Here is a 26,634-nt window from a genome sequence, read left to right as displayed (position 1 = left end):
TATTCCCAAGGTGGCCTTGTGAGGGTCTGTGGGCTGCAGACTGGAGGGATGTATTCCATGGCTAGCCAGGAGGTCTGGAGGGTGGTATGGCATGTTGTCTGTGGTTCCCTGAACATCCCCAAATACCTTGAGGTAGGTAACCACAATAAATCAAAGGAAGGGCCAGGCTGCAAGACCCTCCAGAAATTTTCTGGACCAAACTGATCTCCCCAAACATGGAGTTATACAATTTGAGAAGTTCCAAAAACTGGACCGCCAAAGTTCCTGACATCCACGACCGTGGCTGGAGAGAACCTAGCCATAACCTCTTTATAGGCTTTTATTGATTTAAAACTAGGAGGAGTTAGCAGATAACTGGTAGCAGATGCTGATGGCATCCACCTTTATCCCTCAGGCTGAAACATGTTTGTTCTCCCCAGCTTCCATTCCACTGCCAAATTCCATACTTCTTTGCCTGGAGGAGCTTTCTCTGAAGTCTTTGAAAGGTCACTCTGCTAGCAGATGCCAGATGTCTGATGGGGATGGTATTACTACCCCAGCTTCCTCGCCTTTCCCTTCTCTTGTATTCTGTACTGTTCCCCAGAAGCCCTGTGGCTTCAGAGTCCAGTCTCCCACAGTGGCTGCTGGTTGGAGAATGAGTTCTTTGTTGGTTCCCTTCTCTACCGGTATTTTGTACTCCCCACCCGCCCCGGCCAACTTCCAGATAAACCATTTCCACTTTAATATTTGTCTCAGGGTCAGTTTCTGGGGAAACCTAAACAAAGACATAAATTAATCATGTCAATTAATTTTCAGCCTTTCCAGGCTGAAAGGTAATTAAATACATGTTTGTATGCTCTCTGCAAAAGGTTTTGAAAGGAGTGTGTGCTAAGCCATTTCACATTTATGCTTTGCTGCCAGGAAACCGACAGGAGATGCTCAGGATGGGCAAATGTCAGCCCCCAAGGGCATGATAGCAACTGACAAAACTATTTATTGGAGGACTTCTGGCTGTCAGTTCTGATCTCTGTTGATGATCAGAGGAATTCACTCATTCTGCAAATATTTTCTGAGCTCCGCCTCTCTGCAGGAGGCCCAGGCAGCATTAGCCAAATGAAAACAAGTACTGTCTGTTTTCTCTGAGATGCAGCTTTCAGATTACTCTATTAAAAAAAAAAAAACACTAATGAATCTGTTCAGAATTAATGCTTGAATTACTGTTGGGTTGGTAATGATTCTCAAGAGTGTGAAGGGTGAATAATAATGGCCAGGAGTTTTTTCCTTTTCAAACTATGCAGGATTTATTTCTGTGAATTCAATGCCCCTTCCCTCCTCCCCGAAGAAATAACTGCTACAGGGGCGCCCGGGTGGCTCAGCTGGTTAAGCCTCCAGCTCTTGATTTCGGCTCAGGTCATGATCTTACGGTTGGTGGATCCAGCCCCTCATCTGGCTCCACACTGACAGTGTGGAGCTTGCTTGGAATTCTCTCTCTCTCTCTCTCTGTCCTTCCCCTCTCCTCAACAAACAAACAAACAAACAAACAAACAAACAAACAAACGAAGAAATGATCACTACAGTGTGGTGTATGCCCCAGGAGGGTTGGGACACAACAGGGTTGCACACCACAGAGATTCTGCTTTGGGAACAGAGCCAAGCAGGAATGACAGCCCAGTGTGGAGTAAAGGTGCCTGGACTGGGAGCCTGGAGAGCTGGACAGTGGTGCTGCCAGCCAGCTGTGTGACCTCAGGACGTCACTGCCCTCTCTGGATCTGTCTCCTCACCTTTGAAACGAGGACATGGGATGGTCTCTAAGGTCCTGGATTATAAATATTCATGGATCTTCTAAAAAAGAAGCAATGGACCAAAATCAAACCTGTGGTTTGGTTTCACTTTCCCTTTGTGTTGTTCCACCTCTGGCCTGGTTGGAGGTGGGGAGCTGCATTTTGTGCAGTTAGTAGGCACTATTTGCCATAAAAAATGTTTGCAGTGACCTGGCCCATGGAATTAAGGTTAGAAAGAAAAGGGGCGTTGAAAGGGGATAAGGGGTAAGAGAGATGGGGGAGTAAAGATGTTTCCTGGGCTGGAGAACATCAGGGGGTCCAGAATCGGTGAACACCCTGATCTGAAGGTTTCTGTTGATACTTAGGGGCCAGGGGATTGAGGGGCCACAGGGGGAAGAAAGAAGAACAGAAAACGTCCTCCTGGTTTTCTTTTAGTAGCTTTTATAAACTCGTGTGGCTCTCCAGCCTTCCTGTATATTAGAAACATCCAGCGAGCTTAAAAAAAATCACAGAGACCCTCTCCTTCTTTGGATTTGAGTGGGCTTTGATGGTACCTGGAAATGAGCATTTTTGAAAATGCTCTGAAATAATCCCGCCGTGCAGCTGGAATGGAGTCCCACCAAAGAGTGACTCAAAGCATAGGAGCAGTCCACTTGCCTTCTCTCCAAAAGATGAGCTACCTCATTTTTCATACCTTTTCCACACCTTTCTTTCTCTTCTGTTCCTCTCATCCTGGGCCTCAAAATGCCCCAAGTCATACATGGCTGGGAGATGGAGAAGGGAAGAAGAAACCCTATGCATTCTATTTTCTCGTTAATTTCTTGATTATTTATAAGGCTTAATAAAAGATGTTTTCCTCCATGAATATAACTCATAATATTTAAGAAAAACTTTAAAAACACCGTGGTCAAAAACAAGCGAGCAAAAACATCTCAACATGTCAAATAGGCCCCTCCCTCAAAGACAACCGCTGCTAACTCCAACACATTTTTGCGTTTTCTTTCTAATTCTTCCCGGATGCCTCATTTCTTTGTTTGATTGCTTCACCCTACTGTATATACCAGGGGTTGGCAAACTGCAGCCCACAGGTAAATCCAGCCCACCTCTTGTCTCTGTAAATAAAGTTTTATTGGAACACAGCCATGCTCATTTGTTTGTTACCTTTTGTCTACAGCCGCTTTCACAGGACCATGGCAGGATTGAGTAGTTTCAACAGAGACTGTCAGGCCCAGGAAGTCTAATATTCATTGTTTAGTGCTTTCCAGAAAAAGTTTATTGGTTCCTGGCATATACCCTTCTGTACTCTTGTATCCCCCATTTTACCTTATTATGTGAGCATTTCCCGTGTTGTTATAAATGCTTCATAAATATTTCTAACAACTTCCTGGAATTTCATTGCATGGTTAGGTTGTGGCTTAGCCTTACCCCTATTATTAAACATTTCTGTGTCCCCTCACCCAGTTTTGTCATTCTTTTTTTTTTAAATGTTTATTTAAACGTTAAATAAGAGAGAGAAACAGTGTGAGCAGGCAAGGGGTAGAGAGAGAGGGAGACACCAAATCTGAAGTAGGCTCCAGGCTCCGAGCTGTCAGCACAGAGCCTGACGCAGGGCTCGAACTCACGAACTATGAGATCATGACCTGAGCCGAAGTTGAACGCTTAACTGACTGAGCCACCCAGGCACCCCGGTTTTTTTCATTCTTTAAATGAATGCTTCAGTGAGTATGTTTGGATGTAAACTTTATCTGTGTTTTCAATGATTTGTTTAGGAAAGTGTCCAGATTATTCAACTGGAAGGTAGGGGCATTTCAAGACTTTTAACACATATCGTGAATTCCCTCACTCAAAGACGTCATACGAGTTTGTACTCCTCAGTAGTAATATAGGGGAGAACCTACTTCTCCACACACTTGTCGGCATTAAGTTTTAAACATGTTCTGTGTTTAGACAGGTAAGCCGCTATCATCTTAAATTGCATTTCTTTTATGTCTAATGAGATTGAAACTTGCATTTCTTCTTTTCTGTGTTGACTGCTTTTCACCTTTGCTTGGCCTCCTTCTGCACAGGGCAGAGGGGAGCACACTCACCTTGGCTTGGAGCAAGGCTCCTGCCTCCGCCCGGTTCTTTTCCACGTCTCTCTCCCAGTGGATTCTGATAGTCTCGAGGATGTCGTCCAGACCAGTGCCAATGGGAACACCCATTTGTTCCAGCTCAGACCCTGCCAGCTGTTTGTACAGCACTTTCACATCCTGCAAATGACGATAGACGCTTCAGGTGAGTTCCAGAGGTGAAGGAAAGGACACAGAAGTTGAGCCAGCATAAGCCCAGGTCTGTTGGGTAATCCTTATGCTTCTCATTCTGCTACTGCCAAAAGTGGGGCTTCGCAGAGACTGGCAAAGTCCCTGACCCTGTCATCAGCACCGGTGCCATAGTCTCCTTCCCCAAGGATGTATTTCTTAGGCTGGTCTTCGCAAGCCCAGACCCACTCAAAGCAAACGTCAAAATAAATAAATAACCAAATAACAACACAAACAGAGTAAGCAACAAGAGTAAGATGAAATTGATGGGTTTTGCAAAGTCACAGTAGGCAGGAAGAGGTTTAAAGGTAACTCTGGAGTCTCCAAGGGTTGGAGGTGGGGGGAGTGGTACCAAACGACTGAGCTAGGAACAGGAAGTGGGCTTTGGGTTCCTGGTCAGCCTGAGGTTGGACAAAAGAAGGGACTTCCCAATGGAAGCATGGTTAAGTGAGTTTTGACTTTTTCAACTGAAAGCACTTTAAGTGTCTGATCAGCGACTTGTGTGAGGTGGTTTAGAGTCAGTGCCATTCCGCAGGGAACTGGAGGGCTTCCCCGTTGGAGGTCCCACTGAGTCCTGTCACTCAAGCATCTGACCTAATTTCATTAATGAGTGTGTGTAAACCACAGCTTGGATCTACCTTCAGAGCTGTCTTGTTTGTCCTATGCAGTGCTAAAAAAAAAAAAAAAAAAAAAGACATGAAATACAGTGCCTTGAGGTAGAGGATGCTCTCTCCAGTTCAACACAGACTCCGTCACTCTTGCCGGCGTGGACCTGCTGTCTCCTCCATTTATGTACCAGCCTGGTCTCAAAGCCACTTGAATTTGAGACTCCCTGGGGTAGCCTTACCCACTACAAGGATTTGAAGGTATTTTACCCGCATTTTCCCTGCAGCCCTGGGCAAGGGACGGGGAGAGGCTGAGATGAGCCACCATCACTGTTGTGAACCTCCGTCAGACAGGTGAGTGCCTGTGGTCTGTGGCCAACCCAGCGTTGCCCCTGCCCCCACCTACCTCCTCATAGCCCCTTGACAGAAAGCCAAGTTCTTCTTTCAGGCTTTCTATTTGACTCTCCAGATCCATTTTTGTCAAATTAGCCTCATCGATGACTTTATACAGAGAGTTAATTTCCTCTTCTGCTGCCTTTCGAAATGGCTGCTCATTTTCATATCTGCAGATAAAGGAAGGTAAAGAGCAGAGGTGGGCAACCCAAAAGGGAAAATAATCAGAAACGTTACCAATAGGCCAATTATGTCACAGACAAACAGATGTGAAAAGTCACTGTTCCAACAGCTTTGAGGGCACTGTTAATGCAAGTCTTAGATGTTGATTTATTATCATGAAAATGATTGCAGCCAACTTCTGATGGCCCAGCTTCACAGGCTGCCAGGCTCAGGGGCTCTGGAGGCACAGAACTCTAGGGAAAGCTTCTCCGGGAGTTGAGATCCAGGTAAGGGGATCTGGCCTTGTCACCATTATTGTGATTTGTCATCCTTTCCCTTGAGGATCTTTTAACAGACATGACTGAGAGTCTGCTAAGTACCAGGCTATGTGCTAGTGATCCCAAAATAAAAAGCATGGTTTCTGCTCCCAAGAACCCATGTGAAAATTTAAAATTGTGGCTGCAAACCCCAGTGCCATCAGGGGCCAAGAGGGGAATATAGATGAGGGACGAGGCCCAGGTCTGGGAAGCAGGGAGAGGTGGGGACGGGACAGGAGCACACAGGACGGCTCACCCTTCAGGCAAGGGGAGGCTGCTGCGTGGAAAGGTGTGTGCCCTTTCTCTTCAAGAGAAACGAGGAAACCTGGATTTATATGTAAAATATCCAGAGTTTTAAAAACTTGCAGCTTATACAATCACACACACACACACACACACACACACACACACACACACACACTGACACAAGTCTGAAACTGTGCCCTCCCCTCCCACCACCAAGTTCTTTCTTTTTTTTCCCAAGTTTTTATTTAAATTCTAGTTTACATACAGTGCAATATTGGTTCAGGATTAGAAATCAGTGATTCATCACTTACATATGACACCCAGTGCTCATCCCAACGAGTGCCCTTCTTAATTCCCATCACCCCTTTAGCCCATCCCCCCACCCACCTCACCTCCATCAACCCTCAGTTTGTTCTCTGTCTTTAAGAATCCCCCTGAGTTCTTTCCATCTCTGGTTTGCGCAGAGCCTTCTTTCTAAAAGCCACTCAACATCTTTGCCAGTTTCCCCCAGTGTTAACTCCTTTTCTTCCACAGCCTTCCACCCAGGTGTACCCCATCAGCCAAATTTCACACCTTACCTTCACCCATCCATAGGATGGAGAAAGCTCACACTTCTCATTGAAGAAAGCATCTTAGGGCTTTAGAGTTTTAAGGGCATTTAGGGTTCCTAAATGTCTCCCACTCCGTGACAATGCCTCGATAGCATTCTTGATAGGTGATCATGTAGTCTCTGCTTGACTACTTCCAGTGATAGGGAACTCATCACCTATCAAGGCCACCGTTCCATTTTGGGACAGCTGTAATTATTACAAATTTCTTCCTTAAAGAGCTTAAGCCTTCATTCCTGTAAGAGTCTGAGTTCCACTCTCTGGAGTACCCAAAGTCAGTCTAATCCTTCTTTCAGGCAGCCCTATACATATTTAGAATGTCTCTTATAGCACTCTTTCTTTCCCGCTCATCTCTCCCTCCAAGCCTTTTGTTCCTCAGGTTAAGCGTTCCCGGTTCTTCTGTTCTTCATACAAATTGGTTTTCATGTCCCTCATCATCCGTGGCAGGGACTATGACCTTTCTGTCTTTGTATTCTTAGCACCCACCTCCAGGCTTCAGATAGATTTGTGGAATGATTAGAAATGCCCTAATTGGTCCATGTCCTTCTCAATATGTGATACAGAAAATGGAATGTAAAACTCCGGGTGTTCCCTGATCAATTCAAAGTCCTGGGGGACTGTTTGCTCCTTTGTTTAAACCCTTCAGTTCTATTCACCATGGGCCCTAAGGTTTCCTTTGAGGGGGGTTTGTTTTTTTGTGTGTTTGTTCATTTGATTTTGACCAGCTGTATTTGCTGTTGACTGATATTGGGTGTCCTCTCAACTAGAGACCCTGAGCATTTTTCACAAGCCCAATTGCCTTGTCCTTTCTGGGTGCACCTGGCATTTGAACCCAAAGAGAGGATCCGCGTATATCTTCTCTCAGTTTCATTGGCCCAGTGTTCCAGTGTGTGGGGATCATTTTGATTCCTAGTTCTGTCTGTCATCTTTCTCTTCACCACCCCTCCTGGCTTTGTATCTTCTGCCATTTTGCCCTACCTGCTTTCATGCACCTGTGGTTAAAAATAGTAAATGAAGGAACCAAGGACAGAGCCCTGTGGTATACTGCTAGAGACCTTTCCTCAGAGTTGGACCTGCACCTTTGAATCACCCCCTGAGGAGCTGGTTTCTAAAGCATTTTTATGTACTCTCTATGTGGGATTAGATTTTCTACCCAAATGTTTATTCTTTAGGAAGTACTGTATTTTTATTAACATTTAATCTTTTGGAAATGAGTCTTGCCCTTCTAGCTGGAATGAAAACCTACCCCTAGCACTGGGATTGGCCCCTTTTGACCTCCACTGGAAGAGTCTCTGTGTGCCTCCAAAGTCCTGTTGTGCTTATCTCTCCAGGGAGCCTGGTCCTTCCCAGGATATGCGCCACTCAGCATTATGGGAGGTCTTAGGTGCTCTACAGACCTTTGTTTGGAAGTCCTTTAGAATTTGACACATATCTGTGATATCCCCAAGGCTGCTGCTAAACTTTCAGCTTTCTCTCACTGTCTTTTATTCCTTTCCCCTTCCATGTTGAAGTCATCAAATAGAATCTCTGTGTTGGTGATGCCCAGAAGTGCCTGTCTTGACCTGTGGGCCACTCTGGCCCGGCATCTTCAGTGGCCCACCACAACTGCTCCGTCAGCTCAGCTCAGCTCTACTTGCTCAAAGCCAAGCTCATTACTACCCTTGAATTTAGACCAGCTTTGCTTCCACAATTTTCTATTTTTGTCGAGAGAATGGCAAATCTTCTCACTTACCCAAGTTCAACACCTGAAACTTACCTTTGCCTTCTATTTTCAGGCTGCATATGTAGATAATTATCAACCCCTGCCAATGATTTCTTTGACCCATCCCTCAAGTCTGCTCGTGGCCACCGTCCCAGGCAGACCTTGAGCTGTAACAGCCTCTGATCGTCTTCCCACAACTGACCCACAGTAGTGCCTCCAGAGGAACCATCCTTCACCATATCCAGTCACCATCTGCTCAGAGCCTTAAGTGTTATCCTCTGGCCCCTAAGTAATCTATCTCACCTTACTTTCCAGCAATGGCTCCCAGTACAGACTCTGCCCTTCCACTGGTCCAGCCCCTTTGCTCCCATTGCTTCTTGCTGGTTTGCCCTGTTTCTCCTCTCCACCAGTACAAAGCTGAAATTGTGAAGCTGAAGACTAGTCATGATGAGCCACTGCTCAGATCCCTTCTATGGGTCTCTTCTTCTCTCAGGTCATCTCTGAGCTCTTTGGTAGGCTGACATGATACTCCAGGATTTGGTCTCTCCCTGATTTTCAAGCCCCATTGGTTGTCCCTCCTTTCTTCACTCCACATGCCCCAGTTATAATGAGTTACTTGGTGGCCACGAATACACCATGTTTTCTCGTGTCCTGCCTTAACACATACTGCCCTCTCTGCCTGGAAATTCGTGTCTCCTTTATTGGCCTGCACAACTCCTGCAAAGGACCCAAATCGGGCATCACCTCTTTGGTCAACCCTCCCTGGCCAACTAAATGCCCCCACCCCACCTGTGCTCTTCTCAGTGATGGCACAACTGCCCCATGATGCCACTATCTGTTCACTCCTCTGTCTTTGACACTGAACTGTGAGCTCCTCGAGGTTCCATTTACTTCATCCCCAGGACCTGGCCAGGGTCCGGGCAGCTATTCAAACATTTCTTGAATTTATTCATTTATTCATTAATTTAACAACTATTTGTCGGGCATCTATCTTGTGCGTGGCACTGTTAATACACTGGGGAACAAAACAGACCAAGCCCCTGCTACTCAGTTGGATGGATGGATGAAGAAATGTATGAATGCATAATGAATAAATGAATGAATGAATGAATGAATGAATGAAATTTTGGTTACATCCTAACTTAACTTCACACCTAATTAAATTCTATCTTAAATGTAGCACAAATGGTTTCATGTCTCTTGGCATCCATCTCTAACTGTGCAGTTAGCTGTCAGTGGCCAGCTGATGGCTTCGCTTTTTTGCGCTTCTGTGACCTTGGCCAGCACAGTGTTGTCCAAAACAGCAACCCCAGCTGATTGAGTTTCCTTGACTCGAGAGTGGCCACTAGTGGAGGTCCTTTTATCAGCTGGAGAAGCCTGGTCTTAGAGAAAGGAAACGACTCTGGGTCTGAGGAGACAGTAGCGATTTTCCTTTCCATCACGATACCCTTTCTATCCTAAGACAAGAATGGCAGTGGGGTCACTGTCTTCCCCAAAGACTCCCAACTATATGCCTTTCCTCTTTGCCTTTATCAATTTAAGGAAATGTTCCTTGAATAACTATCCCATCACCCATCTAATTGCCCAACATCCAGAACACCTTCCCCGCAGAATATTCCCAAAATCACTGTGTTCATCAATGAAAGGTCTTTTTCATTTCATTTCTCCAACACGGACCACAGACCTCATGCACCATCATGACTTTGCCCTAAATGCATCTCTCTCCTGTCACTAGTACTTCAAATTGTTCCTTAAATTTATCTACTTAAAAAGTACATGTTAAATCAGTAAACTTTAAAAGCTCTTTATATTAAATACATTTTAAATTACTACTATAAATTATAGTAGCTATAGTGGAAAAACAGTTTCATGAGTCATAAATAGAAGGTAACTGTAAAAATCCATAACTATTAAAAACAAAGTGTCTATCCTTCTATCACTTAAAATGATCGTCATCAGTGGTCTACACACCATATTTTAGGAAACACTGTACTAGACTTCAAAAGATGTTTTTCAAGACTGGTGAGTTAAAACTACTGAGGCCTGGACCCACCCCCAGGGATGGTGGTTTCATCCGTCTGTGCAGCTTGCACGTTGGCAGCTTTAAGTGCCCAGGTCATTCTGACATGTGGCTGCAATTGAGAAGCATTGCTCAAAACCAGCTGTTCTCCACGTGTGGTCCCAGGACCAGCAGGATCAGCATCATGGGGACCTCATTAGGAATGCAAATTTGGGGCCCCACCCCAGACTACTGAGTCAGAAATTCAGAGGGTGGGGCACAGCCATCTGTCTTCTAGAAGACCTCCTGGTGGTTCTGAAGCACACTACAGTCTGAGAATCCCTGCCCTGAACCAGGTGACACTGGGCAAAGTCTCTGAGCCCTGGGGACCTGGTTTGTGTCTAGAAGGAGGGTTTGAACTGGACGATCTTCCCTCTGGGTTCTCCTGGGGCTTCCACTATCCCACTCTAGCCTTCTGTGCCGCTGGAAGGGAACGCTGCAGACCCTCGGAATAGCAGTCCCCGAGTTGCACAGTGGTCTGAAGGTGCGGAGTGACTGTCCCCCCTGATGCAGAAGTTACCTCTCGGGGCACCTGGGTGGCTCCGTCAGTTAAACGTTTGACTCTTGATTTTGGCTCAGGGCACGGTCTCACAGTTTGTGGGATTGAGCCCCATGTCAGACTCTGCACTGACAGCACAAAGCCTGCTTGGGATGCTCCCCCTCTCTCTCTATCTGCCCTTCCCCCTCCTCTGCTCTCTCTCTCTTTCTCCTTCTCAAAATAAATAAACTTTAAAAAAAAAAAAAAGAAGAAGAAGTTACCTCTCTTTAAAGTCGTCTGCACCCGCCTGGATATTCTCTGTCTGAAGCATGAGCCGGGCATTTTCCAAGACCGCCTCGCCCACCTAGAAAGATCACACACATCAGAGGAGACAAGGTCACTGGACCATCTTCCCTTACTTCCCACTGTGACTCGCACTGGGCACAGATCTGGGGAATAGAGCACTTTTCTTACAGCAAATATTTTTAGAATTCAAGTATCTCTCTCCAAAAAGGTAGGGAGGAGATAAACCACAAAGCATAAAATCTGGCTGTCTTTTAAGAGCCTTTAGAGTTGGATTTTTGGAGCTAAAATATTACTCAAAGGCAGACTTGTTCCTAGCCTCTGTCATAATGCTGAGCTCTCAACTGCCAGTGAAGCTTCTGGCTCCTTAAATGAAGTTTCACTGGTTTGATTTAGTGGCTCTTAACATTTTCTGCTCATGGGTGCCTTTGAAAGGCTGACGAAATCTTTAGGTCAGTGCTGTCCAATAGAACTTTCTGTGGTTATGGCACGCTTCTATGTCTGCACTATCACGGCCACACGTGGCTACTGGACACTCAAGATGTGGCCAGGATGACTGAGGAACTGAAAATTTAATTTCATTTGAATTTAAATAGCCACCTGTGACTAGTGGCCACTGTACTGGGCAATGCAGCTCTAGAATTTCATTCATCCTCAAAACGTACATATGAACATAGATACACTATGCATACAGTCTGGGAGTTTCCTGGAGCCACGAAGAGTGGCTTTTCTTTTTCTTTTTTAATTTTTTTTTTCAACGTTTATTTATTTTGGGGACAGAGAGAGACAGAGCATGAACGGGGGAGGGGCAGAGAGAGAGGGAGACACAGAATCGGAAACAGGCTCCAGGCTGCGAGCCATCAGCCCAGAGCCCGACGCGGGGCTCGAACTCACGGACCGCGAGATCGTGACCTGGCTGAAGTCGGACGCTTAACCGACTGCGCCACCCAGGCGCCCCGAAGAGTGGCTTTTCAAAACTGGCTCCCCAAACCCTACAGAGTCCTTCAAAAGTGGGGGTTGGGGGGTAGTTCTCTCCTTGATCTGAGAAACATATATATTACATACGTAGCTTTTCTATAATCTTCAGTTTGGGGGGGATAAGAGGACAGTTACTTTAAAAGAAGGACGCAAGTCACTGTTTTCAGTCCTTTTGTACTTGGATGTGAAAGTGTTGTAAGCTCTTCATTGAGTGGGAGGTCTCCCAGCACCAGAAGTCAGAGATGGCATGAGATGAGAAAGTAGGAGAGGAGAGACCCTCATCTGCCTGTTCCCCAGGGTTCCCCAGGGCTGGGCTGAAACTGAGAGAAGATCAAATTTGGTAGCAGGAAATTCAATGAAACAAGACAGGACATCCCCACTGAAACAAGGCAGGACGCAAATCAGTACTCTCACTGTGGTTGGGGCTTGGCCCAACCCTGTGCTCTCTCCGTTTCCCCAGGAGAGCCCTAGCCCACCGTGTTGACATGGACCCTCCCCAAGCTTGGCTCCTTGTTAACTGCTAGGTCTCCAAAGCCTGGCTTATGGTAGACATTCCATCGATACCTGCTGAATGAATGCATGCATGAATGAATGGTGCGACTGTGGGTGAACCATACCCCTCCCTTCCCCCGTCAGGGTTTGGAGGTCATTTCCATTCCTCAGAAGCCCCCTGAGATTTTGTTTTTAGTTAGGTAGGGCGAGGCCAACAGATTGGGAGATGGCTGACCTTGAAAAGATATTACTCACAGTTCCCAAAGGCAGGGGCAGCCACACCAGGAGGGGCCATATAACGAAGTACAAGGGTCGGCTGCAAAAGGATGAGGGCAAAGTGTGGGCAAAAGCCTTTATTGTGGTTTTCATGGGAAGGATGGGAAGGAATGGGTGAGGCAAGGTAAATAGCCAACCGGGTTTAGGATTGAGTAGTTTGAATCATTTCAGCGGTCTCTATGGGTCCCTGGAATGGTCTTGGGCCACCTGGGATGATTAGAGCAGAGGAATATTGCCCCCTGGAGTATAAGTCCAGAAAGAGAAGGCAGATGGGGTACAGACTCTCGGACTCTTGGATTGGCTGGTTTGCATATCAAAAGCATGTTGGGCAAGTGGCTTATTATCTCTAAGATCAGCTAGCTCAGTGAGGGGCTAACAGCGAGGCCCTAGATGCCAGAGCACCAAGAATACAGAAAAAAAGAAAATACAGTCAATATTGTTGAATATAATTCATCTAAAGGACCACGGCTATGTGAGGCCTCCCTGAGGACTGGCTTTGGCTGGTCTGGCCGAGGCTCTCTTCAACCTCCTGCATGCAGTTGTGGCCCCCACACTCAGGAGCCCCTTTTCCAGACTTTGGTTGCCACTTTACAGATGCCATTTTCCAGATGACAGACTTAAAGCCGAAGGCAATCAATCACCCTGCTGGATTTCTCACAACAATGCCCGAGCAAATGTCCCACTCGAGTGTGGGACACCGAATCACAACAGGTATCTATCTAGACTGCGGGCCCCAAAGCTACGGCTGTTAGAGAAGGCGGCTTTACAACCTCTTTAGACAGAGATTGTGGCCACGCAAAGGCAGCTGTGGGCAGCCGTGGGGCCTGGAGCTTATGCAATGTGGGAGACTGCCTTTAAGAAAAAAAAAATAAAGACTAATACAAAGGGCCATGCACAAATAAGGGACCCTGAAGCTTAAATTCTTAAAATTCTTCACCTTGGTACAGCTTAATTTTGTCTGTTTGTTTCTGCTTTTTAAATTTGGGCCCCAGGGGGTGGGCAGAAAAAGTACAAACCAAGCAACACTCTGGCGCCTATGTTGGAAACGCGTATCGAGAGCCCTATGATTCGGGACGAACAGAAGGATGGCTGAAAATGCAGTCGCCCCAAGTCCTGCCATCCAGCATAAGCACCGCCAGCATTTGGATATGTTGTATTTCCTCTCAGCCTTTGCTTTGCCCAGCTACAACAGTACCCGGTGTGTTCATTTTTAACGCTCCCCTAGTTGATTGCAAACTTTATGCAGAAGAGGTGGCAGGGAGCCATCCACGAAGGAGTCTGATAGGAAATGCCAGCCGCCGCGTGATCGGCTGCGGTGAGGGGTCGGCTGCTCAGTGGTCCTCCTGCTCAGTTGGGGTTGAGGACAGGAGCGCTTCCTGGGGTAAATTGGATAGCAGACGGGGTAGTTGCGTCCAAATGTCTGTCCCAGGCAGCTCGTGTGGCACTGGGCTCAGGGAAGCTGGAGGCCTTCCTGCTCTAACTGTTGTTTAGTGACAACCAGGGGCTTATTCAAGCCTCAAGCAGAGGCTAATTATAGGCTGACTTGCCAAAGCACGGTTGCTGTCCGTGCTTCCCCATCTCCTTCACATGAGGAGCTTAAAATAAACCGCCAGCCCCCAATTCAGCCATGGAGCCCTTCACTGTTCTCTTGTGGGCACCTCAGCCTAGCAGAGGGGCATCCTCTCTGGAGTTCGTGGTGGCTCAGCCTCCCCCACTGTAGAAAGGGCCCGTCAGGCAGCATGACCAGGGCTGGCACCTTGGCCGAGGTTTAGCACAGGCTGGGGACCGGGCTGGTGGCCAAGGCCTAGAGTAAAGCACGGAGCCTGCCGGGGCACAGGCTCTTTGTCTTCCCACCTGGGAAAGTTTCGTGAAATCCTCCCCAGGGCTGAGCACGCGAACTGCAGAGGGGAGGGCATGCACTGACCACCTACGGATGTGCCCGGCACACCTGCTGGGGCTGGCTTGTACTGGCTTGCCGGGGCAGGCTGGTAAATACTTCAGGAGTTTTGGGAGCCAGTGGTTAAACACAGCCATCACGAACATTTTAATTATGTGAACTTACAATTAAATAAATTATACGAAAAACACCATTAATAAATGCTCAGAATACAAAGGCCATGATTACTCATCACTTCCTCCTATGTTTGACTATCATCCTGCTAGTGAGGTTATTTCCTCCCGTTGTGTCTGCACAGTGGAAACACCGTATGATGTATGTTATGTGCGTCTCTTCTCAAGTGTGCATTCAGTGACAGCATGGTGGTAGCTTCGTATCAGCCGGGGTGAGAGTGTTTACACCAGGGAAGTTGGCAAACACGGTAAACCAGAGCCTTTTATTGACGGAAAGCTGATTGTTACCCAGATCCTGGCTCGGTGGCTGGGCCTCCCATGCTACTGAATACTTAACACTCATGACTTCGCTCAGTGCTCCTGATATTCAGCCCTGACAGCAACACACCTATTTTACAGAGGAGGGTGCCAAGGCCATGCAGAAGTTGCCCCAAATCACCCGGACGGAGCAAGGCAGAGCCAGAACGCCAGGCCAGGTCAACGCGACTCCAAAGTGTGCGTATTTTTGTCATCAGCTTTGGAAACTAAAGGGCCCATCAGCATCAAGAGAGAAACTCATTGCGGAGGACTGTCTTCTGTCTTTTTCCTGGCACAGAACAGCCAGGAATCGTGGTTCCTATTTGGGCTGTGTCACGGAGAGAGAGGGATGTCTTCCCCACTGGCGTGAGGCAGCTCACCAAATCAAACCAAACAAACCAGCTCCCACGCTAACCTCCTGAACTTGCATTTCTGAGCCCGTAAGCTAAGCAGAGTTGAGCAGGGCCAACTCTGAAGAAGGCCTGGAGAAATCCTGCTGCGGAGTGCTTTGCTGTCCAGCCTACAGAAGAGACGTCATTTGCATTTAAAAGTGAAGGAAATGCACATTCGCTATCTGGTCCTCTGAGATTCATGCTTGAAGAGGATGCAAATTAACTTCACCTCTCTGGTCATCTTTTCTTTCCAGGAGTGAAGGCCATACAAAGACCAAATAGTAATATGTACAGTCACTAGGCTGATGCCTTGCGTACAAGTGTCCTTGCTCGTAACCCCGGAACCCCTCCTGCCCTCTTTTCTAATAGGAAGAAAGTCGGAACCAAGGTAATAGTTGCACAGCAGGGTGAACCATAAGGGTGGCTGGCTGGCAGCTTGCGTGTGGCTGCTGGGAGGGCCAGAGGGGACGACCTCTCCTCCTCCTCTCTCTCTCTTTCTGCCCAAACCAAGCTAACTCCTGCCAGCAGCATGCGATGATTGTTTCGTCTGTGCAAGATGATTTAACACCAGGTCTCCTGGTAAAAAGAGACACTGAGGGGCGCCTGGGTGGCTCATCGGTTGAGTGTCTGACTCTTGATTTTGGCTCAGGTCATGATCTCACGGTTCGTGAGGTGGAGCCCACATCGGGCTCTGTGCTGACAGTGCAGAGCCTGCTTGGGATTCTCTCTCTCTCTCTCTCTCTCTCTCTCTGCCCTTCCCCTGCTCTCTCTATCTCTCAAAATAAACATTTTTTTTCTTTTAAAGACAAGCTGATTTTCATAGCAGCATCAGTGAGAATTGGTGTGGGAAATCAGGTGGTCTTGAGGGGATAGGTCTCAGGATTTGGAAGTTTTGCTGGAGTGAGAAACGGAAGACACATTTGAAGCATACAGTTCAGTGGAGGAGAACAGCAGAGCTGACTAAGTACCAGGGGACGGGCAGCCAGAAGTCGAGTAAGGCGCACGCTTTGTTCTGAGAGGGATGGTGCAGGTAGGGGTAAGGGAGTGTTTACAAACTGCTTTGGCTTGGCGCCGCAGCTCTCTTAGTTACCTCCCTGGAACCATCTTCCTCTCGCCTCCACGTGGAGAATTTCTTAGCACATTTTACGTAGGTGGTTCTCAAAGTACAGTCCCCGGCCCGGCAGCATCAGCACCACCTGAAACTTGTGGGAAGCGTGAGCTCTCAGACCCTACCTCAGACGTCTGAGTCGGTCTCTGGAGGGCGGCCCGACAACGCGTGTTTGAAAAGCTTTCCAAGGGCTCGCAGGGCGCACTCGGCTTGGAGAACAGCAGCTTTGCGCAGACCTTCCTCCAGTCCTGCTCGTGCTGCCTCCCAGCCTGCTCCTGGCTGTTCCTCCGTGACCTTGCCTGTGTTGTTGTGTAAACCTAGAGCACCCCATTTTACCACTTCACACTCCTAGGCCTTGCCTCCTGAGAAACCTCCCCCCATTTTAATGCTCATCTCAAACATGCCTTCCTCTGCAAAGTTTTTTAATTTATCTACTCACTCATTCTTGCATTTCTTCAGCACACGGTTATTGTCTCCTCTGTGGCGGGCTCTGTGTTGGTTGTAGGGGAATCAGCAGCTACCATAACGGATGCCGTTAGAAAGGTAGGAAAAGGCCAGGCATGAAGGGAAGGCTGTGGGAGCGACAGGAGGCGGGATTTGCTGGGCAGCCAGTGAAGGGTTTTGAGACGGGCACAGGTGCGATCTGTGCAGTAAGTGTGTCCCCTGACTCCTGAGGGAAGGGCAGATTGTAGGAGGGCCCAGCTAGGAAGCTCTGTGAGAGCCCAAGGGAGATGATGGCGGCTCTGACTAGGGTGGTCATCGGGGCCATGAAGAGAAGCAGACTTATCTTGTGGATGGAACAGATGGGTTTTGGTGATGGAACAGTTGTGGAAAGAGGGAAAGAAAGTAATTGAGGGTGACTTCGAAGTTTTTAGCCTGAGCTACTGGGCGCATGGTGCCTTTGCTGACTCTCTTCCTCCCGCCTTAGATCATTCGTGCATTGGAGCCACACCCCGACCTGTGTACCACACCTAGTAGACAATGACATCGGTCATGAACCCCCCTCCTCCACTCACCAGCTTGGGCCAGTTACTTGGACATTTCTAAGATTTGGTCTCCTCATCCAGAAAATGAGGATACCACCACCCCCTGCCTCCTAGGGAAGATGTGAGAGTTAAACGAACCACAGAAGGTAAAGCACTTGGCCGGCTGCCTGGCACAGAGTAGGCTCTCCATGCATGGCAGCCGTTATTATCACTGTTACATGTCTTAGGCCACAGCACTTGGCCCATGACTGCTGAATGGATCTGATGGGTGTGTGCAGCCTGGCACTGTTCCCTCTTCTCTGTGCAGGCAGTTGAATGAAGACTTCCATCTAGTGGCTTTTTTTTTCTTTCAGTTTTTTCCTGTCCATAGTCATTTGAAAAAAGCCCTGGTCACTGGTACTATGATGAAGAGGACCTTAGCCTTTCCTACTGCTGTTCCTTGCTATGGGTACAGTTATTAAAATAAATGATGCTGCTGGTGGCAGGTGAGGAATCTGACCCTCCTTGTGTTTCAAAAAGGCAAGGACAGGGAGTATTTTTAGAAGGGTTATCATTTGGCCCGAGGGTACAATTAATGCTTTATTTGGAGTTAAAGACATTGGCCTGCCAGCAGCTAGAGCTGCAGGTGCGGGGAGGAGGTGGGCAAAACTGGGCCCCTGGGAAATAAGACGTGGCTGGTGCAGTGGCTGGGGATAGGGGTCCCTGGAAACACTTTACACATTTCTTTGACTCTCAAGTTTAGGAGGAGTGCTCAGCACGACTTGTTCTGGCAGTAAACGAACAGGAAGTCATTATCTGTCCCTAGCACCCCGCTGAAACTGCATCTTCATCACGATGGTGAAGACGCACCATGTTACCAAGCCCAACAGATGCTTCTCTGCGCTCAGCTACACCTGCCAGTGACATTTGTCACAGAAGATGTACTTTACTCTCTTGGCCGCCGTGACACAGCTCTTCTCCCGCGCTTCCTCCTAAGTCACTGGCCATTCTTGCTCAGTCTCCTTCACTAGGTCTTTCTCCCTCAACTGACCTCTGCATGCTAGAGAGTCCCAGGCTGGGTCATGGGACTTGTTCTTTTATTCCTAGGTGATCCGGTACAGTAGGTATCAGTTGAATGAATGAGCCCAGCAACAGCGCTGTCTCTCTCTAGGGAGAACCAAGGCGGTGAAGACACGGTTCCTCCCTGGCTCCTACCTAAGACCACCTCCCTCACCTCCCAGGTCAGAACTCCATCGATCCCCTGCATCGATGTGCTCCAGTTCCTTTCTGCCGCACTGCCCAGCCCGGGTTCGAGGCCTGATCGTCTCTCCGGTGGTTTTACCTCATCGTTGCTACCCAGGGACGGACAGCACAAAGCCCAAGCACATGGAGTTAAGATTACAGCTACAAGTGCAGTTAGGGATCGTGTCACAATGTCATGGAGAAGTTGAACCTTCTCCAGCAATAGCTCACCCCTGAGTGCAGTCACAGCCGGTGGGGATCCAGAGAGGACCAGGGACACCTGAGGGCTAAGGTTGGGTCTTACTTTGGGAGGCCAGGAGAGTAGACATTTCTGAGTCTGTACTGCAGAGAAATGTTGACTTCACCATCAAGCTGTGCTCAGTCTGAAGAAAGAATGTTATTGTAGAAGGGGTCAGATGAGCATGGGCTGAGAGGCCAGAACTGGTGAGTGGTGTTATAAACAATTTTGGGGCAATCAGGAACACTCTGATCTCTACAGGTTGTCCTCTGTCTTGATGAGTACAAACCTCCTTAGGCCTCACCTTTCCCAGAAATGTCTCTACCCCTCCCAGGACTGGTTCTGAGCTTACCTAGCATCCTGCCTCCTCTCTGGGAAACAGAGGGGTTGATCTGGAGAGCAGCAAAGCCCTAAGGAGCTGAGCACCAAAGAGTAGCCACCACTGTGTGGGCCCCCCTAGTCCTGGGTGTCTGTATCACAAAGCCTGCCCTTCAGGGCCTAAGTTTCTACAGACGTCCTAACAAAATCTGAGTTTTGAGTGCCAGGCACATCAAGATACAGTGACCCTGGGAGGCTCTGTCTGGGCAGCCAGCTGATTGGTCTCTCTCTCTCTCTCTCTCTTTTTCTTCTAGATTTAGAGTGAATGCTTTCTAATCTTCCATTCCCTTTCTTACTGTAATGAGCTTACTACAACGCAAACTTGAACTCACATTTATTCAAGAGGGTGTTCTTGAATAAACCCTCACAGTTTGCGCCTTTCTCTGCACTTAGCTTTCTCTCTTCTTCACTCTCCTGCTGTGAACTGAACTATTTCTTCTGAACAGACTCAGGCCTTTCCAGCTTTCAGAACCTCGGCCCATGCTGCTGCCTCTGTATGTCATGACCTAACCATGCCACCCAGCCTCCATGCTTTCCTTCTCTGCCAGGTAAACTCCTAGCCATCCTTCAAAACCCCAGCTCAGGTGCACTGGGAATCCTCTGTCCTCCCTAGACCGCCCTGTGGGCATATCTCTTTCAAAGCAGTTGTCACGCTGTATTTTATTCTGACTCATTTCTCTTTCCCTACCACTGACCTGTGTGTCCCTGGGATGGGGACAGTCTCCCATCTCTGCCTCCTCAGCACCCGGCTCAGTGCCTGGAACAGGGACACTAAATATTTGTTAACTCAGTAGGTGAGGTAAGCTAGCTGAGGAATGCAAATAATGCAAACACATAAGGCAGTACGTAACGAGATGTGTAGGACTAAGTATAAGATGGCTGAGAACTCAAAACTTAGAGCCAAACTTCATAAAACCCAAAATAAAAGCAAAGCAAACCCAAACATTTTTAAAGCACTTAACAACGTTTTATGCCACAATAAGCCCTTCACAGTCAATGAACCCCACACCAGCGGCTGCACAAAATGGGTGCGTGTTCATTACAGGGGAGGATATAGACCCAGAGACTTGCCCACAGCACCACATGGCCCTGCTGAATTTAACCCGTGTCTCCTGGACTCCACAGCCCATGCTCTTTTTTACACCCCCTTAAAAAGACACCTTTTTTTATGGGGAATTTCAGCTAGGTAGAACTATATATAAAGGTGGAGAGAGAATAGAATAATGGCCCCCCTGTCTCCCCACTTCAACAACCAAAATCCCACGGCTAATTTTCAAAATCTCTGTGGCTGCAAACCCCCTCTCCCGTCTGAGATTATTACATAAGTATCACTTCATCTATAAATATTGCAGGAGTCATGCTCGATGTTGTACTCCTTGCATTTTAATTTAAAAGGTATCAAAGTAACACGTACACTTGATTAGAAGAAATGCTGGTACACACTGAGAAGAAATGCTGGTAAAGAAAAGCATTCCCTGCCCCACGTCTTGTCCCAGCGCCCCAGTCCCCAGCAGCTTCCACTTTTCATTTGCCCGGAGCTTGCCCCATATTTCTACAGGTTTTTGATTGTTTGAGTTATCAGCCATAGACATCATTTACTGACTTCCCAGCTGACAAATGAAGATTATGTAACTCACACTCCACCACCCTTTTCCTGTATTTATTGACCATCTTGATAACTTTAAATAATGAAGCTCTATTTCTCGCTGTATCAGTTGTGGAGTTTCTCTTTCACACTTTTGCTCCCTCTTACAATCACAGGTGATTTATCTTCTAAGGTCAAAGGGAAGACACAAAACCAGCTTAATTACTAACCTACTTCACTGATGCTTGTGTGAAATACAGGTCCTTTCTGCTAGGAATTACGATGTAGGTGCCCCTGTCAGAAGCTATGGGCAGATAGCCAAATTGTTTTACTTCCCAGCTGAGCATCCTCGGGCTTGCAGAAAAATGTCAGCTACTTGATTATGTTCCACGGCGCTGCATGCACACCCCCACGAAACCACCTTGCCTTACCACCACGCTTGAGTCCAATGTTAGGTGGCTCCGTTTCTTCTCTTGAGAGATGGGGCCACTTTATCGTGATAGTACCAGGCACACAGTAATCCCTTAGTGGATGTTTGTTAAATGAATAAGTGATACATGTTTAAAGAGGCAAACGTATGAAATAACGAGAAACCAATTCGCAAGCAACAGACTGGCAAACCTGTGGGAGGAGAGGGTGTGGAGAAAGCGGAGGTCGGTCTCACTTGCTGTTCTAGAACGTAAATTCGTGTAGCCGTTTTGGGAAGCAATTTGGCAATGCCATAGAAAAGCTGACGGCAGGCATGGCCCACTCTGCTCCTACCTACTGGCCTGGAGCAGGGTCAGAAACGTTGTCGCTTTGTCTACAAAGGGCCGGACAGGAGATCCTGGAGGCTACGGGCGCCCACGGTTTTTGTTGCAACTACACCACCCCGCCCTTGTAGGATGAAAGCACAAGCACACAATTAGTACATGAGTGGATGTGACTGTGTTCCAATCAAACTTTATTTACAAAAGCAGGTACTTGTTTGCATTTGGCCTGCCTATTGTCTGCCCACCTCTGACCTAGGGAAGCTCTTCTCTGTGTGTGAGGTTTATGTATGCCCTCTCCTGTTTGCGACAGAGAAAACTGGAAGCAACCTACATCCATCAACGGAAAACTTCATAACCTATGATGTATATACAATGAAATGCTACATGTATCACCATGGATAAATCTCAAAAACAAAATGAGAAGCGAAGAAAGCAAGTCGCAGAAAGAAATATTATGGGATGGTTAATTTTTTTTTAATGTTTATTTTTGAAGGAGAGAGAGAGACAGAGCATGAGCAGGGGAGGGGCAGAGAGAGAGGGAGACACAGAATCCGAAGCAGGCTCCAGGCTCCATGCAGTCAGCACAGAGCCCGACGCGGGGCTCGAACTCACGAACTGTGAGATCGTGACCTGAGCCGAAGTCGGACGCTCAACCGACTGAGCCACCCAGGTGCCCCTGGGGTGGTTAATTTTATGTGTCAACTGGCCACGGTGGTCAGATTTGGACAAACGTTATTCTAGATGTTTCTGTGAGGGTGTTTTTGGATGAGATTAACATTTAAATCAGTAGACTCTGAAAACAGTAGATTGCCCTCTGTAATGGGGAGGGGGGTGGCCTCACCCAATGGGTTGAAATCCTTAAAAGAAGAAAGACGAGTGCTCCCCTGCCCCAGGGAAGGAATTCTGCCAGCAGCAGGTGATCTTTGGACTTGAACTGCAACGTTGGTTCTTTCTTAGGTCTCCAACCCGCTGACCCCTTAATCTGGGACATGTAGACTCCATTATCCTGTGAGCAAATTCCTGACAATAAATCTCTTTCTCTCTCTAGAAACATCCAATTGGTTCTGTTTCTCTGGAGAACCCTAATGCACAGTATGATACAACTTAATATCAAGTTTAAAATCATGCAAAACAATCCTATAAAGGGTTTATTATACATATATAGCAAAACTGGAAGAACATTGGTGGGAGTGGTAAAAAGCCAAATTTAGAGTGGTGCTGGCCTCTGGGGAGGGGATTGGAATCAGGACAGAGCACAAATGAGGTTTCCATTGAAATCTTTGATTCCATGTTTAAATATAAAAGGTCTGCAGCAAATAACACGGAGACTGACAATTCTGGATGTTGAGCACCCATTTTCATATGCCTGAAATATTTCGTAATTAAGAAGAAAAGAATGAGAGAATATCAACAACAAGGGAAAGAAATCTAGCATGGTGAACGGAATGCAATAGACTCCTAATGTGCAGAGAGGGAGACTGGCTGGAGAAGGCAGGTGACGGAGACTCGGGGGAGGGGAGCGCCTCTAGAGCTCCAGAAAAGGCCTCCTTGGGCCGCCGGGGGTGAAGATGGAGTGGGACTGGCTGTGGACTCAGGTCTGGGGGCCAGCAGAGCAGGACAGGAGGTATGGGGACAGGGGAACCGAGAACAGCTGGGCGAGTGTGGGAGAGGCAGTGCGCGCGTGGCTGCGGAGGGGTGGGTGGGCCAGTGTCAAGGTCACAGTCACTGGAGCTCTCCCAGCGGCCCTTTGTATTCATCCGAAGGGGGCCCTTTAGAAATGGTTAGCCTGGACTTCCTTCTGACAAGGTTTGTTTCCTGCGTGCTGGCCAGAGTCAGAGGAGTCCGTGTTCTCACCGGGGACCTGCTGAGGCTTAAAGCAAATGAGGAGCTCTTCTTGTCTACTTCAGGGTTGGCTGCTGGGGCAGACCGTCAGTGCTCAGCCCACAGAGTTTTTTCAAACCGCCTTTGTATGCCCCCAGGTTCTGCTTCTTTTCCTGTCCCACAGCCTGCACCTGGACTCTTTTTGGAGCAGTGTGCTCAGGCCACCCCAGCCCACTTTCCAGTTCCCCTGGGCTAACTGCCACTCTGGGAATGACTGACAGGTGTGGGGTGGGAAAGCCAGCTCCCTTGCTGGGGGCTGGGGCAGCTCTGAGGTGGAGCTTCCCTCCCAGTTCCCTGCAGGGTCAGGCTGAAGCTGAGACCTGGCCAGAGACTGTTCTCTTGCTGGTTCCTCCCTTGCTCGTCTCTCGTGGGAGCACCTCCATAGTGTGTCCCTCACTAAAGAATCCTGGACTCGGGCTCTGCTTCTTGGGAATCCATCTGGGACAAGTGTTCTTCTCAGCCTCCTGCCTTGCATCCCAGAAACCCTCTGGAGTACAGGTGCCTTAAGCCTGGTCTGTCTCAGCGGAGCTGGGCACACAGCTTCTGGAACCAAACTGCCCAAACCGATCTCTGTCTAGATGTGTGATCTTGGAAAAAGTTATTTAATTGCTCTGTACCTCAGTTTCCTCATCTTCAAAACAGGAGTCATGAAAGTATTGGCCTCATACAGTTGTTGCGAGGTTGAATGAGTTAAGAACCTCAGAACAAATTCTGGCATATATAGTAGGTGCCCAATAAATGTTAGGTGCATTAATTAATCTCCACTGGAAGTTTAAATGGTGTTTAAATGGCACTACGTTTTTTTAATGTTTATTTTTGAGAGAGGCAGAGACAGAATGTGAGTAGGTTAGGGGCAGAGAGAGAGCGAGACACAGAATCCGAAGCAGGCTCCAGGTTCCAAGCTGTCAGCACAGAGCCGGAAGGCGGGCTCGAACTCATGAGCTGTGAGATCATGACCTGAGCCAAAGTCAGACGGTCAACCGACTGAGCCACTCAGGCACCCCTAAATGGCACTATTTAAAGAGCATTTCTCTCTTCCCCATTCTTGTTTAGGGCATGTGCCTACAGGAGATACAGGGTGTGGGAGCAAGAGGTGAAGAGCTAAGCTGTGGGCTGCCTTCCACATGGGAGGTGGGGGTGGGGAAGGGGGGGTGGGGGTGGGGGTGGGGGTGGGAGGCCTCTGCAGAATTCTCTGCCATCTGCTTCCAGGAGACCTAAGTCAGAAATGTCATTACACAGTCTTAGAATGCAAAGGGCTCATGAAGATCATGAAAGATGAAGACCTGAGGCACAGAGAGGTGTGATGGCCGACGCCAGGCCCCAGGGCAGGTCCTTTGCCCTTTAGAGTCCAGCAGCAAGGACTTCTGGGAAGATCACGGGCTGTGACTGGAGAGACAGGGCTTCAAACCCTGTCTCTGTTACTTGGGGATTGTGATGCTCTATTTGTAGACTATCTGTAGCCTGGGTAAAAGGAAACTTGCTCCCCAAGGTTTCAAGATGATGAGAGGAAATGTATGTGGGGGTGCCTGGGTGGCTCAGTTGGTTGAGTGTTGGACTCATGATTTCGGCTCCAGTCGTGATCTTCTGGAGCCCCTCACTGGGCTCTGCGCTGACTGCGGAACCTGCTTGGGATTCTCTCCGCCCCTCCCCCGCTCCCATGAGCGAGCACACTCTCCCTCTCTCAAAATAAATAAACTTAATAATAATAAGAAAGAAATGTATGTGTAACAACACAATGTTAACTCATCTGGGCTGAGACTGGGAAGTCCCTGCACTCCTCTAATGGTCCCCAAAGGTGCGCCCATCCTGGGCACAGAGGTGGAGCCCATGACAGGCATGTTAGCCTGGGCTCATTGGAGAGGGGTCCTACCCAGGAGGGCAACCTGGGGCTGGGGCTGAGGGAGAGGGGCTGCTAGGGGGGCATCAGTTGAAGAAGGGGCTTCTTCTTATGGTGGGTCCAGCAGGGGAATCTTAGAAGAACCCAGAAAAATCTGTTAAGAGAATCTGTTTTAAACTTTAGTCAGACCCAGACACTGTGAAGCGACCTCACAACAGTTTCTCTCATGGAAGAACTCTCTGGCCCTCGTTCCCTTTCCTTTCTCCCTGTTTACACTTTGGTCAGGTTGAAACAGCAGTGGGGTGTGAGGATAGAAGAACTTGCAGCAAGAGGTGCTGGGCCCTACCTGGGGTGGGGGTGGGGGGAGGGAGACAAGGGTCCACGTGTTGAATGACTAGACATTCTATTTACTGACTTGGGACCGTGTTTCATGACTTAAAATGAGCATGGAAGTTTTAAGTAATGACAAGTGATCAGAAAAGTCATGAGACTACCCAAGTTTTCAACCAGAGGCAGGAGACGATATTTACCTCCCAGTGAACCAGGAGAGGTTCCTCTCAAACCAAAGCTGCTTTTAGAACGATGCCTCATGAGTCCTTCCTGTTCAATGTACGGTTGACATCCATCATACAGGTCTTGGCACGTAGCAGGCACTCAACAATGTGTGGATTTATTTTCTCATCATACCTCTTAGAACTTCAGGTCCTAGAGTCTGAGAATTTTGACTCTTTAATAATATTTGAATTCCCATAGTTCCTGGTACACAGTAGACCCACATTCAATGCCTGATGAATGAACATAACAAAACTGAATTCTGTGCCAGCCCCACAGCAGCTACCATGACAAATGTAACACTGTCAAGACTGCCGGTGAGGAGGGAGGCAGGGCCAACGCATGCCAACATCACTAAAGATTCCGTACTTACAAGTGACACTAATTACACCCATGGACTGAGAATCTGCAGCTGAATCTGTGACACTGACAAAGACTTTTTCTACTCACATTATTCTCCTTAAATTTTAAAAGGGTCGGGGCCATGATGGCAGGTATAATTATCTCCATCTTTTTGCAGAAAGGAAGCTGCAGATGGGAGAGATTAGGGACCCGGGTGAAGCCTTTGGAGCCAAGACTTGGGGTATTCAAACTCAAGCTCTGACCTAAAACCCAAATGCACAGAAAATGCAACTGAAAGAGAAAAGGAGCGGGGGCGGGG

General features: G+C 47.9%; 1 protein-coding gene and 1 long non-coding RNA gene across 2 annotated transcripts in view; one reads left to right on the top strand and one right to left on the bottom strand.

The window, feature by feature from the left end:
* BFSP2 (beaded filament structural protein 2) overlaps positions 1–26,634 on the bottom strand; it is a 69,777-nt gene that overhangs the window by 23,042 nt on the left and 20,101 nt on the right. Inside the window, exons 2-4 of the mRNA XM_040480214.1 lie at positions 10,909–10,991; positions 5,069–5,225; positions 3,848–4,009 (exon numbers count right to left, since the gene is read on the bottom strand). Coding sequence (XP_040336148.1) covers positions 3,848–4,009; positions 5,069–5,225; positions 10,909–10,991 — 402 coding nt within the window. The remainder of the gene's footprint in view (positions 1–3,847; positions 4,010–5,068; positions 5,226–10,908; positions 10,992–26,634) is intronic.
* Positions 4,630–17,725, top strand: LOC121033689 (uncharacterized). The gene is made up of 4 exons (XR_005792064.1): positions 4,630–5,016; positions 15,146–15,593; positions 15,690–15,823; positions 17,472–17,725. It is a non-coding gene; the product is annotated as an uncharacterized LOC121033689 (long non-coding RNA).

Source organism: Herpailurus yagouaroundi, unplaced genomic scaffold, assembly GCF_014898765.1.
Source record: "Herpailurus yagouaroundi ecotype Mexico unplaced genomic scaffold, PumYag 159, whole genome shotgun sequence".
Taxonomy (NCBI): Eukaryota; Metazoa; Chordata; class Mammalia; order Carnivora; family Felidae; genus Herpailurus; species Herpailurus yagouaroundi.
The sequence above is the reverse complement of the archived record's forward strand: the minus strand, read 5'-3'. Positions and strand labels throughout refer to the sequence as shown.